The 12,377-nt window shown below is 46.6% G+C and overlaps 2 protein-coding genes across 3 annotated transcripts; one reads left to right on the forward strand and one right to left on the reverse strand.

Moving 5' to 3' along the window:
• Positions 1-1,031: 1,031 nt before the first annotated feature.
• Positions 1,032-5,079, reverse strand: CLP1 (cleavage factor polyribonucleotide kinase subunit 1). Of its 2 annotated transcripts, none has more exons than XM_073597525.1 (3): positions 4,944-5,079; positions 3,804-4,457; positions 1,032-2,510 (listed from the first exon to the last, which is right to left on the reverse strand). In XM_073597525.1, the coding sequence occupies exons 2-3, from the start codon at positions 4,446-4,448 to the stop codon at positions 1,833-1,835; spliced, it is 1,323 nt and encodes a 440-aa protein (XP_073453626.1). In that variant the 5' UTR covers positions 4,449-4,457; positions 4,944-5,079; the 3' UTR covers positions 1,032-1,832. The 2 variants fall into 2 exon arrangements, with proteins under 2 accessions (XP_073453626.1, XP_073453627.1); XM_073597526.1 differs by having other exon boundaries at positions 4,921-4,947.
• A 609-nt stretch (positions 5,080-5,688) lies between these two features.
• Positions 5,689-11,461, forward strand: LOC141106596 (uncharacterized). Its single transcript, XM_073597507.1, has 5 exons — positions 5,689-5,897; positions 8,068-8,188; positions 8,846-9,022; positions 9,522-9,597; positions 9,885-11,461. The coding sequence occupies exons 2-5, from the start codon at positions 8,096-8,098 to the stop codon at positions 11,297-11,299; spliced, it is 1,761 nt and encodes a 586-aa protein (XP_073453608.1). The 5' UTR covers positions 5,689-5,897; positions 8,068-8,095; the 3' UTR covers positions 11,300-11,461.
• Positions 11,462-12,377: the final 916 nt, after the last annotated feature.

Below are 12,377 nucleotides of genomic sequence, written 5' to 3' on the forward strand. Positions count from 1 at the left end.
GCATTCCTCTGTGTAGTCCAGGTAGATCTCAAAATCTGAATAGTTAACTACCCTTACTTTAAATGAACTTTCAGGCAAGATGATGGAATTTACAAGAAGCTACCAACTGCATATCCAGGATTTGATCTTCCATTGAGCCATTCCTCCATTGCCATCAGACACCTGAATCAGGTCTACCCACCACCCTTTTCCTATGGCTCCTTCAAGGAGAACACCCGCTCTTTTGGATTTACACCAGAACCAATCCTCATTTCTACTCGTCCAGCGCTACTACATACCTACTGGGCTGGGAAGAATGGAATAGAATCCCTGTGCATTTCAGTCTGGAGTCGCAGATATATTTTTTGAAGATACGGTTAAAAGTGTGACTCAGACTCAACATGTCTCCACCACACGGCCAATCCCACCCAAACCCGAAAAACAAAAAAAAACAAAAAAAAAAAAGGGATATATCGCAGCCACATTCGTTCTCTTTCCCTTTATTTTTACCTGGTGGTCCTGTGACTAATCCACCACCTGTCTCAGAGCGGCTACCCTAATTTCTCCACTGTGCCTATGGTAGGAACCATGGTGGTCACACAGGGTGGCCTTCAAACATGTCTTCCTCTCTATTACATGGTGGATTGATGGGATTCGTAGTTTACACAAAATAAAAGAAAAAAATAAATAACAGTGTTTGTACCGCCTTTTCAGCTCACAGGAAGTGACAAGGACACTGCATTTCTGGCAGGATCTAGGGGGATTTTTTTGTACTTGTTGAATGCTGCTGCAATATATTAATTTTTTTGGGACTAGATAGCCTATTCCTCCCCGTTGACACCCACATATAAAAGGTAATTTGATATTTGCATAACTCCTCCCAAGAGCCAGCCCACTGCTTGCATCAAGGCTGAGCTTGAGAGGAGTACTGAGGCAGGGTGCTGTGATGCTATCTCCCACCAGCCGCAATCTGCCCGCATTACACAGAGAAGCACAGAGACCCAGCAATGAGATCGCTGGAGCTAAAATAAGGTGTGTAATAGAAACTGAAATATTAAAAAAAGAAAAACATTTTATTAGCATTTTGATGAGGGAGGAACCAGGGAAACAATATCCACCATGCCCTCTGATAAACCCAATAAGCCTTACACAAGGTTGAAACTTGGAGGAACGCATAGGACTGGAATCCTGGAAATATTTAATTGGTATTTCTATCTAATAGTGTTGCTTCCATTGGGTGTCTGGATTCTTTGATGGAAGGTCCTACATGGCAAAAGATCTCCAGTTTCCTTGGTTTGCAATAGAACTAAAAGCTTCTGACATTGAAGCGCCACACTACAGGTTATTAGTCCAGATATAAATATATTCCAATGCAGGATCAAGTAGAAGACTTCTACGAATGTGCCAACGCGTTTCGGGGGCAATACTCACCCCCTTCAACAGGGTTAAAGCGGTCGTGCTTTAACCAGTTGCAGATGAGCACTGTACATTATCATTGCATTTGGTTAAACTCTGATAAAGAGGGTGGGTATTGACCCTCGAAACTTGTTGGAACTTTCATCTACTTGATCCTACACTGGAATCAAATCTATACCTGGATTAATGACCCGTAATGTGGCACTTCAATGTCAGATTCATTTAGTTGCTATTTTTGGTGTCTATCTACCCCCACTTGTTTTATAAATCTTTAAAAGACGGGGGGGGGGGGGGGGGGATGGCCAACTAAACAACCCCTACAACAACAATTTTGGCGCTGTGAAAAAAGCAAATATAAAATACGGCTTCTTAAAATTGTAAGCAACTCAAGATTTCTTTTTGAAACGTCAACTGAAGAAATGTGTCTCTTCTGAAGCTTATTTAAGGTCCATGAATCTGATGTCCATAATGAGCAGGACACATTTGGGCAGAGGTCGGGGTGCCGGGGAAAGTACCGTCAGAGTTTGCCTTTCAATGTCCACACCAGTACTGACGATGAACCCTGCCACGTTTTTCTCCTCGATGCTTTCATCTGGTAGTCCACCCTCGAGGGGCACCACACTGAGCAGGTGGTGAGCCATGTCTCTGCCCGGTGTCACAGGCACCAGTTTCAGCTGATTATCCTCCTGCGACATGCCCAGGGGAAGGCAAGAATCAGGGATTGAGGGAGCTCCGACTTTGTAGACCTTAACCTCGGAGAACTTCACCTCGAAGGCGTGAGGGTAGAGAGAACCCCGAGGGCCGTAGAAGTACTCCCGCACCCGCTGATCTCTAGACTCCCTCCGGCACTCCTTGGACCTCTCTGATGCTCCGCCAGATTTAGGGAGCAGAATGGTATGGACAAAGTGCGGGAGGTCTCGGTGGAGGTCGTTGTACAGACGTTCTTGGTCCAGCACGATCACGACATCCACTTCAAAAGCCGAAGCAGCGTGTATTATGGCTTGATAGCCACCGCCTTTGACCCAACCGCAAGTATTAATGATGCAGCCGCTGACTGCAGCTCGACGATTGGAGTCACATCGCAGGTTGAAGACCTGAGCCAGGCGGGAGGTCAGCTGTGGAAGGAGAAGCAAAATGGCGGTCATAAGTCAAATACATGATAAACGCATTGAGCAGAAGGAACAGACCTATTGTAAGTGCACTGAGAACTTATGCTACAGTTTTGTATAGACAGGTAACCACCCATCCCATCGAAAACTGTCCATACATGGTACTATTTTCTTTAGACCTACCAATAATTTGACTTACCAATGTGGTAGAAGGGCCTACCTGATTGGATACTACATTGGGATGTGATACTAAGTTCTTTGGACTGTGTAGGTAAGTACTCAAATGACAGTTTTAGAACATCTTTAGGACATTGTAGAACCAGACTGTGATATCTATACCTAGCTTTGGATCCATCAAGGGCATCTGTGGTGAAGTCTCTTCCTGAAAAACCTACTGCCAAGCTCCTGCAGATGCCACCACCAAATGGCATCTTCTAATGGCAGAGCTTGGGATCTTCAGTTTAAAGACTTCACCAACCACTGGAGAAGCAACCAGCATCTACCCACAAATAGAGCCATTGTATTCCTCTCAGCAAGGACATCTATGATGAGGTCTCCTCCTGAACACCCTACTGCAGCGATGGCGAACCATGGCACCCCAGATGTTTTGGCACTACATTTCCCATGATGCTCATGCACTCTGCAGTGTAGTTCAGCATCATGGGAAATGTAGTTCCAAAACATCTGGGGTGCCAAGGTTCGCCTTCACTGCCCTACTGCCTAGATCTTGCAGATGCTACCAAAAGGAGTCTTCTAATAGCAGAGCTGGGATCTTGAAAGCAAAAATGACCTACCAGTAATGAAGCCACCAGCATTGACCCAAAATGGAGCCATGTGATTTCACTCAGCAAGGACATTTATGAGGAGGTCTCTTCCTGAGCACCCAACTGCCCAGCTCCAGCAGATGCCACCACCAAATGGCATCTTCTAATTGCAGAGCTTGGGGTCTCGAATAGAAAGGTTTCATCGACCAGTGGTAAAGCCACCAGCATCAACCCACAAATGGAGCCATTTTATTCCACTGAGCATTCAAATCTTTCTAAATCTGACCAAGCATGGCCACCATAGATATTTACCATCCATCCCAGGAACTGATTCTATCTCACCGGTCAATGCTCTAACAGGTCAGCCAACATAACTGTCCTGTGTATGGACCCTGAGGTCTGACCACCATAACATCGTTGGTGGACTCTAAATCTACAGCAAGTTGAAACCTAAGAGCCATGATACGGAAGAGCCCAGACCAGCCAATTGACCACCAGGCAATCAATGAAGGAGTTATAAAAAGTTCTTCCTCACCTTGTTGTAGAGCTTGATGTTAGTCCCCGGCGTAGTGGAGCCAAAGTGATAAATGAGCGGAGCCTGAGTCGAGAATCCTTCCTCCACATCAGCTGGCCGTTCCACACACAGAGCACCGACTGTCCCAGGCACTGACACTGAACCCTGCCCGACATCTAGTTCCACCATGGCTGGGCGCCGTCCGATCCTCACCGCATAGTTTAAGAGTAGACGGCAAAGCGTAGATTTACCCACGTCAGATGGCCCAGCCACCAGCACCCGGGGCCCACGCTCTCCCTCCCGCTCCGCTTGTACCCTCATCTGCTCCAGGGCCACGTGGGTGTTGAGGTAGAGCAGCATGGGGGTATCCTTGGAGACGTAAGCCGTATCCGGGCTCCCGAACAGCTGAACGGTGCACCCATGCCAGGTGAAGACGGCGGCTCGGCTCCCCGGCGGGAACGTGTACTTCTTATTCTTCACCAGCTCTGTGCCGAACACCTCGGCGAGGCCCGACACCAGTTCCACCTGCACGGGGGCCGAACCTTCCACCTCCAGCCGCAGCTCTGTCTCCCTGTCCAGCTCGAACTTGGTGGAGGGGACGCTGGGGGTAGAGGACGGCCAGGGACTACTGGCCTCCGAGGTCCCGCCAAGGACATCTTCTGACATGGTGGCCACCTGAAATACGAAGGGGTGAGATGAAGGTCAACGAGATATAAACCCAACTCAAAAGTCAATCCACTGACCAGTTTCGATCACCTTACAGTTATCCTTAGCCCCGCCCAACCACGTTAATGCACCACGCCATCCCTGGTAGGCGGAATCTGCGTCCACAAACCAGAAGACTCTGGATGTAGGAAGCCAATCAATTCAGTTCACCACTATAACCCCCCTTCATTTATTGACGCGTCCATTGCGCTCATATGCAAAAGCACCGCTAAGATTCACGCCAAAAAAACATTTCCACCTGCCCTGGCAACACGACGCTCAGTCATTGTGACACAGCGATGTTACCCATAGCAACTGGTCAGCTCTCTCTTCCAGTGTCACTGCATGGTTGCTATGGGAAACAACTCCACCTGACTAGGCCCAGCCAGGAGCGCAGTGCAACCCTATATGACCTCCCAGCCAGACAACATACCCCACTCACACCAGCAAACTCACCAGCAGCGTTAAACAGCACGACCGGAAGTCACACGCGGCCCAGAAGCCCTTCCGGGGGTCACAATCTGAGTGGAAAAAAAGCCGCGGCCATTTTGTTGTAGACCAGCTCACTTTTTGAATCGCTTACAACTACGTCCTCCACTTCTCCCACAGACATATCATTTTTTTTTTATTTAGACTAGCACGTCAGAGCAAACATAACTGAGCCTCCCGCAATAGGTTAAATTTAAAGTGTCCGCAATTTGGAAGAGCGGCTGCCATTTTATTGTAGTCCCGTCGCTTTATTGAAGGGGTATTCGGTTTTCAAAACATCGCTGAAATAATTTAAACAGGCAAGCAGCACCGATCTCTTTAATCAGTTGTTAATTGTATTGCATTTCGAGGTGGGTGAGTGAAAGGTGTAGCAAAAAGGCAGCCATTTGTTGTAGTCCAGCCACATTCCTGAATATTCGGAGTCAAGACATCGCTGAAGTCAATAGTCAATAGTCAAGCGGTACTAAAATGAAAGTGTCCGCAATTTAGAAGAGCGGCGGCCATTTTGTTGTAGTCCGGTCGCTTCCCTGAAATTGGTATTCGGCGTTAACACATCGCTTAAATCATTTCAATAGGCAAGCAGCACTTTTCTCTCTACTTTGCAGTCGATTTTATTGTATTTTGAGGTGGGTGAGTTAAAGGTTTAGCAAAATGGCAGCCATTTTTTTGTAGTTCAGTATTTTCACTGACAGGATGTTCGGTTTCAAAGCATCGCTCACATTTTTTCAATAGATAAGCAGCCCCTTTCTCTCTACTCTGCAGCCGATTTTATGGTATTTTGCGGTGTGTGACCTATGGTATACCAGAACGGCAGCCATTTTGTCGTAGTCCACAACACTTTCTCAGAGCTCCCTAATCCTCTGAGTGTCTGGACGTGAGCTGATTTGAAGGGTTTGTGATGCTGGAGTGAGTGTGGGAGAGGTAATTTTTAGTGCTGCTGTTATTAATATCATTATTATTATATGTATTGTTATGTACGGATGTGAGGTTGATTCATTAACGCAGCCGGCATGAAAACAGATGTCTTCCTCGCTCTGAGCGCGTCATGGCGGCCACTATCTGTAACGTTGCCGCCTTTTCATGCAGAAAATGGTGGTCTCAGATTTACTGAAGCAATTTTTTTAGCTGCATGGTCAGCTGACGTTGATTCGTATTATGCTATAGATCAGTGGTCCCCAAACTGCGGCCCGGGGGCCGGATGCGGCGCTTTGCTTGCTTTTATCTGGCTCTTGGCCATCCACTAGAGTTGTCACCTGTCCGGAATTCACCCAGACAGTCTGAGTTTTGAATCATGTGTCCGGGTTTCAGTCCACCTGTATGCTAAAACAAAAATATATATACTGTGCACCACTAAAGTGTTAAACCCTACCATCCACTGACACCAACAATGGGACCAAATTCCTCCCAGTGACACCAACAATGGGACCAAATTCCTCCCAGTGACACCAACAATGGGGCCAAATTCCTCCCAGTGACACCAACAATAGGGCCACGGTTCCCCCCAGTGATGCCAACAATGGGGCCACGATTCCTCCTAGTGACATCAACAATGGGGCCAAATTTCTCCTAGTAAAACCAACAATGGGGCCACGATTCCTCCCAGTGACACCAACATCGGGGCCACGGTTCCTCCCAGTGACATCAGTGATGGGGCACGGGTCCTCCCAATGACAACTAAAATGAAGCCACGATTCCTCCCAGTGACACCAACAATGGGGCCCAATGACATCAAGTATGGGGCACAATTCCTTCCTGTGACATTAAGAATGGGGCCAAATTTCTCCCAGTGACATCAACAATGAGGCCAAATTCCTCCCAGTGACACCAACAATGGGGCCAAATTCCTCCTAGTGACACCAACAATGGGGCCAAATTCCTCCTAGTGACACCAACAATGGGGCCAAATTCCTCCCAGTGACACCAACAATGGAGCCACAATTCCTCCCAGTGACATCAATGATGGGGCACGGTTCCTCCCAATGACACCTAAAATGAAGCCACGATTCCTCCCAATGACACCAACAATGGGGCCCAATGACATCAAATATGGGGCACAATTCCTTCCAGTGACATCAAGAATGGGGCCAAATTCCTCCCAGTGACACCAAAAATTGGGGTTACATTTCCCCCAGTGACACCAACGGGGCCACGATTCCTTCCATTGGCACCAACAATCGGGCCATGATTCCTCCCAGTGACACCAACAATGGGGCCCAATGACATCAACAATGGGGCACAGTTCCTCCCAGTGACACCAGCGATGGCCATTGTGTACTCCTACTGATGCCAGAACATTTTCTACTCCCAATAGCCACATTCCGTCCCCCACTAAAGTCTGAAGAACAGTAAACTTGCCCTTTCTTTAGAAAGTTTGGAGATCCCTACTATAGTTGGACACGAGGACGAGCGTAGGTGTGGTGACAGCATCGGCCCAAGTCTTGAGTGTCTTAGGTTCCTCAGGCTCTTTAAAGGGATAGTTCACCAAAAAACTGCCTATGCAGATAAGGGGTGTCTGAAGATTAAAACAAACTGTGCAGCTCTGACTAAAGTTGAATAATCCCCTTGCTAAAGGCGTAGGATTTTTACGTACCTCATAAAGCCTGACTGGAATACTCTCAGAGATGGCATCATCCTGTCCTTCCTTGTTACTAGGACGTTGCTAAGACGCTCCTTGCCATTACTGTTCACATCCACAGGAGCGAGCTTTTAAACGCTGAGCTCAGAGCTCTGCATCAGGGAAGATAAAACGCATATGAAGGGGACTGAATCACAGAAAGAGCTCCCTCCTGTGGTGGTGGAGGTGAACAGTAATAGCTAGGCTTCTCTTGGCAATGACCTTAGCAACGTCCTGGGAGTTCTCCAGTCATGATTCATGAGGTACATAAATGGCCTTCACCTATAGCAAGGGCATTATTTAACCTTGGTCAAAGCCGCATAGTTTTGAGACTTTTCTTATCTACCCAACAGAATGCTTTCAAAATATGAAGTTTGCATAACAAGTAAACACTTTTACGAGTCATTAATTGTAACCTGTATATTGTTGTTTTGACATATTTTTTTATTTGTGCAATAAAAATCTCCTGCTTGCCAGTTTCAGGTTGCCGAAACGTAATTATTTAATGGATGCCCCAAGAATGAAGAAGGACAAGCCTAACGTCACCCAGATAATACTAAATCTCACCCTGGAGACCATCTACCTGCTGACCGGAGAGGTGAGGAGGATTCTGGGAGGTCACATGACATCACTCTTATCTCTATTAATAAGACACAGACCTGACCGGAGAGGTGAGGAGGATTCGGGGAGGTCACATGACATCACTCTTATCTCTATTAATAAGACACAGACCTGACCGGAGAGGTGAGGAGGATTCAGGGAGGTCACATGACATCACTCTTATCTCTATTAATAAGACACAGACCTGACCGGAGAGGTGAGGAGGATTCGGGGAGGTCACATGACATCACTCTTATCTCTATTAATAAGACACAGACCTGACCGGAGAGGTGAGGAGGATTCAGGGAGGTCACATGACATCACTCTTATCTCTATTAATAAGACACAGACCTGACCGGAGAGGTGAGGAGGATTCGGGGAGGTCACATGACATCACTCTTATCTCTATTAATAAGACACAGACCTGACTGGAGAGGTGAGGAGGATTCTGGGAGGTCACATGACATCACTCTTATCTCTATTAATAAGACACAGACCTGACCGGAGAGGTGAGGAGGATTCGGGGAGGTCACATGACATCACTCTTATCTCTACTCATAAAACACACACACCTGCCGGAGAGTTGAGGAGGATTCTGGAAATGCCATACTGGCTCTTGATGGCAAAATGTATTCCTTTTTCTTTCAACTTTCAGGACTATGAAGTAATGAAGAGGACATCTGATGATGGTGTCACTTCCCGTGTCCCTGGGGTATTGAACAAGAGCTGGAGCCATACTATGAATCCTTCACCTTTTGTTATAAAACAGGAGAAGAATGACAAGAAAATTCTGGAACTCACCAACCAGGTCATTCACATACTGACTGGAGAGGTGAGTGCTGCTTGAAAATGTAAAACCACCAAACAGTTTTTTATATTAAGCAAAAATTTCAGTGGTGGGTTGCTGACACTTGGCGCTTGAGTCTCTGGGACTACCCATAGCGAGGGGCTCCCACCAATGCAATCTGAATTTTGGAGAATGCAACAGAAGTAGTCAGAACACGCCAAGGTGGGAACCATTCATGATGGCTCCATCCTGGTCCACTTTAGAGCTTTGGGTGCTCTTATTCGTCTTGGGGTTAGGCCTTCTGATTCAATCTTCATCATGCAAGATTTAATCATAAAAGGTAAAGTAAGACCTGGTACAGACATCCCACCACTGGAGAACATTTTTTAGTGACTGGAAGTTGAAGTTTTGTTTTTTTAAACTCAACCTTTAAATAAATACCTACAACTTAAGGTCAATACCCACAGACTTAGTAGAATGACCACAGAGACATGTAAAGAACAAAAAGGTGTTGGTGTCACTGAGAACTCTTCCCTTTCTGCAGGTGTGGAAGTATTTGGGAAAAACAACTCTATATGACTACACAAACCTTGAAGAATCTCCGTCTATACAGTTGCATGGTAAGTTGAGGTTTACCTGCAGATCATATCATATTAGGGGTACAGCTCAAAGAACTAGGTCTTTACTGTCAAATATTCATGTTGACTTTTCTTTTTCTGGCATGAAAGGACCATGTCCATGTGTTTAACTATATTGCTCCCTCTCTGTATTGGGTAGGAAGTAGGTCCTGGTCCATATTATATTGCCCTCTCTTCCTCTTTGTGTTCTCCTTAGCTTTTGAGTACTGGTGTTTCTATAGGGGCCAAATCCAAAAACCTAATGAACATGTCTTTTTTTTCTTTACCAGATGTGGCTCATGACAATCCACCCAACTGCACCAAGGTGGCATCCAATTTCTATGGTGATGGTGACCATATGTCCTTTAGGCATGATTTATCTGCAGGGGCTCATCTATCAGACCCTGACATCTCCACATCAGTTCAGGAGTCCTTGTCAAATCAAGATCTTCTCCACTTGGAGGTCTCCAAACGAAGACCACATACACAACATACATCTAGTGAAGATCTTCTCCACTTGGAGCTCTCCAAACCTGGACCACATACATCTAGAGAAGATCTTCCCCACTTGGAGGTCTCCAAACCTAGACCACATACATCTAGAGAAGAAGATCTTCTCCACTTGGAGGTCTCCAAACCTAGACCATGTACACAACATACATCTAGTGAAGATCTTCTCCACTTGGAGGTCTTCAAACCTAGACTACGTACACAACATACATCTAGTAAAGAAGATCTTCTCCACTTGGAGGTCTCCAAACCAAGACCACCTTCACAACATACATCTCAAATTGATGCATGCTCACATGAAGACAGGCATCCAGGAAAGCTTGGTCTTCATTGCCTTGCAGATGATACTCAATACATATCTTTCGTCATTAAGGAGGAGGAGGAGGAAGAAGGAGATCTACCACACCCAGACACATCCACCAATCAATTACAGGTCACATCTCCAGAAATGTCAGCTGAATCGATTATGTTGGAAAATTTAGGTAAAAATTTGACTTCCCTTGGGAACAGTTTTAATGTCTCACCAAACCAGGAAAACTCACATCAAGCCAACCCCAGTGAGGAACCATATACTCGTTATAGTGTCGGTGGCGATTTGACTACAGCTGGGTACTCCAGAAACCCTACTGACCCACAGGTGAATCTCAGCAAGCGTCTGATGATTCTCCAGAAAGGAAAAATCTTCTTCTGCTCAGAGTGTGGAAAATCATCCTCCTGGAAGTCGGCATTAGTCCATCACCAGCGCATTCACACAGGAGAGAAGCCGTTTTCTTGCCATGAGTGCGGGAAACGCTTTATTAGTAAGTCCCACCTCATTCTACACCAAAGGACTCATACGGGAGAGAAGCCATATTCATGTTCGGAGTGTGGAAAGTCCTTCACCTGCAGCTCGCACCTTGTTACGCACAGAAGGGTTCACACGGGAGAGAAGCCTTATTCCTGCTCTGAGTGCGGCAAAAGCTTCATCAGCAGCTCAAACCTCATCCGGCACCAGAAGTTTCACTCCGGAGACAAGCCGTATTCGTGCCCGGACTGCGGCAAATGCTACCGATACAACTCCGACCTGGCTAGGCACCAGAGGAGGCAGCCTGATGGAAAACTGTACTCTTGCTCAGAGTGTGCAATGTGTTATTTTAGCAAATGCGCCCTTGCTGTGCATCTACAAAGTCATGGACTGGCTCCCCGTGTTCTGTAGTAGGGACGGGGAAGTAATATGCATCATGCTGCAGATCAGAAACATTCTATGCTGAAAGGGTCAATCCGCCCCAAAAGTTATATTTGTAGACCTCCTCAAGGTTGATGGCTTGAACCATTGGCATCACCATTCTCTAAATGTACATAATAAAATTATTGTCACTCTTTTTATATAGGAAAGCACGGTGCAGTCTTATCGTCCTAAGATCTCAAAGTTCACTTCCCAGCAGGGGTCTTACCTCTGTGGGGTCTGTAGGGTATTATGATTTAATACAAACGTGTGCCAGTGGGGGGCTTGGCTCCAAAATGGCCCCACAGTAAGCATGGGCTTGTGTGACTGGTATAAGAACATTAGAGTGTAAGCTCCTCTGGTACAAAGACTGATGTGACAGGCTCAGCGTTCTCTGTACAGCACTGCGGTATATGTCAGAGCTATAGATAGGTATAATGATAATAGTGTGTGACTGTGGGGGGGGGGGGGGGGACATTAGAGTGTAAGCTTGTCTGGTACAGAGACCAATGTGAAGGCTCAAAGTTCTCTGTACAGCACTGTGGTATATGTTAGAGCTATGTAAATGTATAATAACAATAGTGTGGGAGGACATTAGAGTGTAAGCTCCTCTGGTACAGAGACTGATGTGACGAGCTCAATGTTCTCTGTACAGCACTGCGGTATATGTCAGAGCCATATACTGTAAATGTATAATAATAATAGTGTGTGACTGCGGGGGGACATTAGAGTGTAAGCTCCTCTGGTACAGAGTCTCAGATCCTGTAATACTGAGATTACAGGAGGAGGGTTGGTGGTTCTTATTGTGGGGCAGGGTGTAGGCATAGTGGGTGGGGTGGTGATAGTAGTGGATGGGGAGGGTTGGGGGTGTGCAGTGGCGGGGGGGGGGGGGGGGGTTATACTTGCTGAGATTACAGGAGGAGGATTGGTGGTTCTTATTGTGGGGCAGGGTGTAGGCATAGTGGGTGGGGTGGTGATAGTAGTGGATGGGGAGGGTTGGGGGTGTGCGGTGGGGGGGGGGGGGGTATTCTGGCTGAGATTACAGGAGGAGGGAATGGTGATTAATATT

This window comes from Aquarana catesbeiana, linkage group LG08 (genome assembly GCF_042186555.1).
Source record: "Aquarana catesbeiana isolate 2022-GZ linkage group LG08, ASM4218655v1, whole genome shotgun sequence".
Lineage (NCBI taxonomy): Eukaryota > Metazoa > Chordata > Amphibia > Anura > Ranidae > Aquarana > Aquarana catesbeiana.

Bases quoted from the DNA above. Each gene is read 5' to 3' on its own strand.
- CLP1 (XM_073597525.1), bottom strand. From the start codon at position 4,448: ATGTCAGAAGATGTCCTTGGCGGGACCTCGGAGGCCAGTAGTCCCTGG. The intron at 2,511-3,803 runs GTGAGGAAGAAC...CTCCTTCCACAG, and splicing joins ACATCAAGCTCTACAACAAG to CTGACCTCCCGCCTGGCTCA.
- LOC141106596 (XM_073597507.1), top strand. From the start codon at position 8,096: ATGGATGCCCCAAGAATGAAGAAGGACAAGCCTAACGTCACCCAGATA. The intron at 9,023-9,521 runs GTGAGTGCTGCT...CCCTTTCTGCAG, and splicing joins TTCACATACTGACTGGAGAG to GTGTGGAAGTATTTGGGAAA. The intron at 9,598-9,884 runs GTAAGTTGAGGT...TTTCTTTACCAG, and splicing joins TCCGTCTATACAGTTGCATG to ATGTGGCTCATGACAATCCA.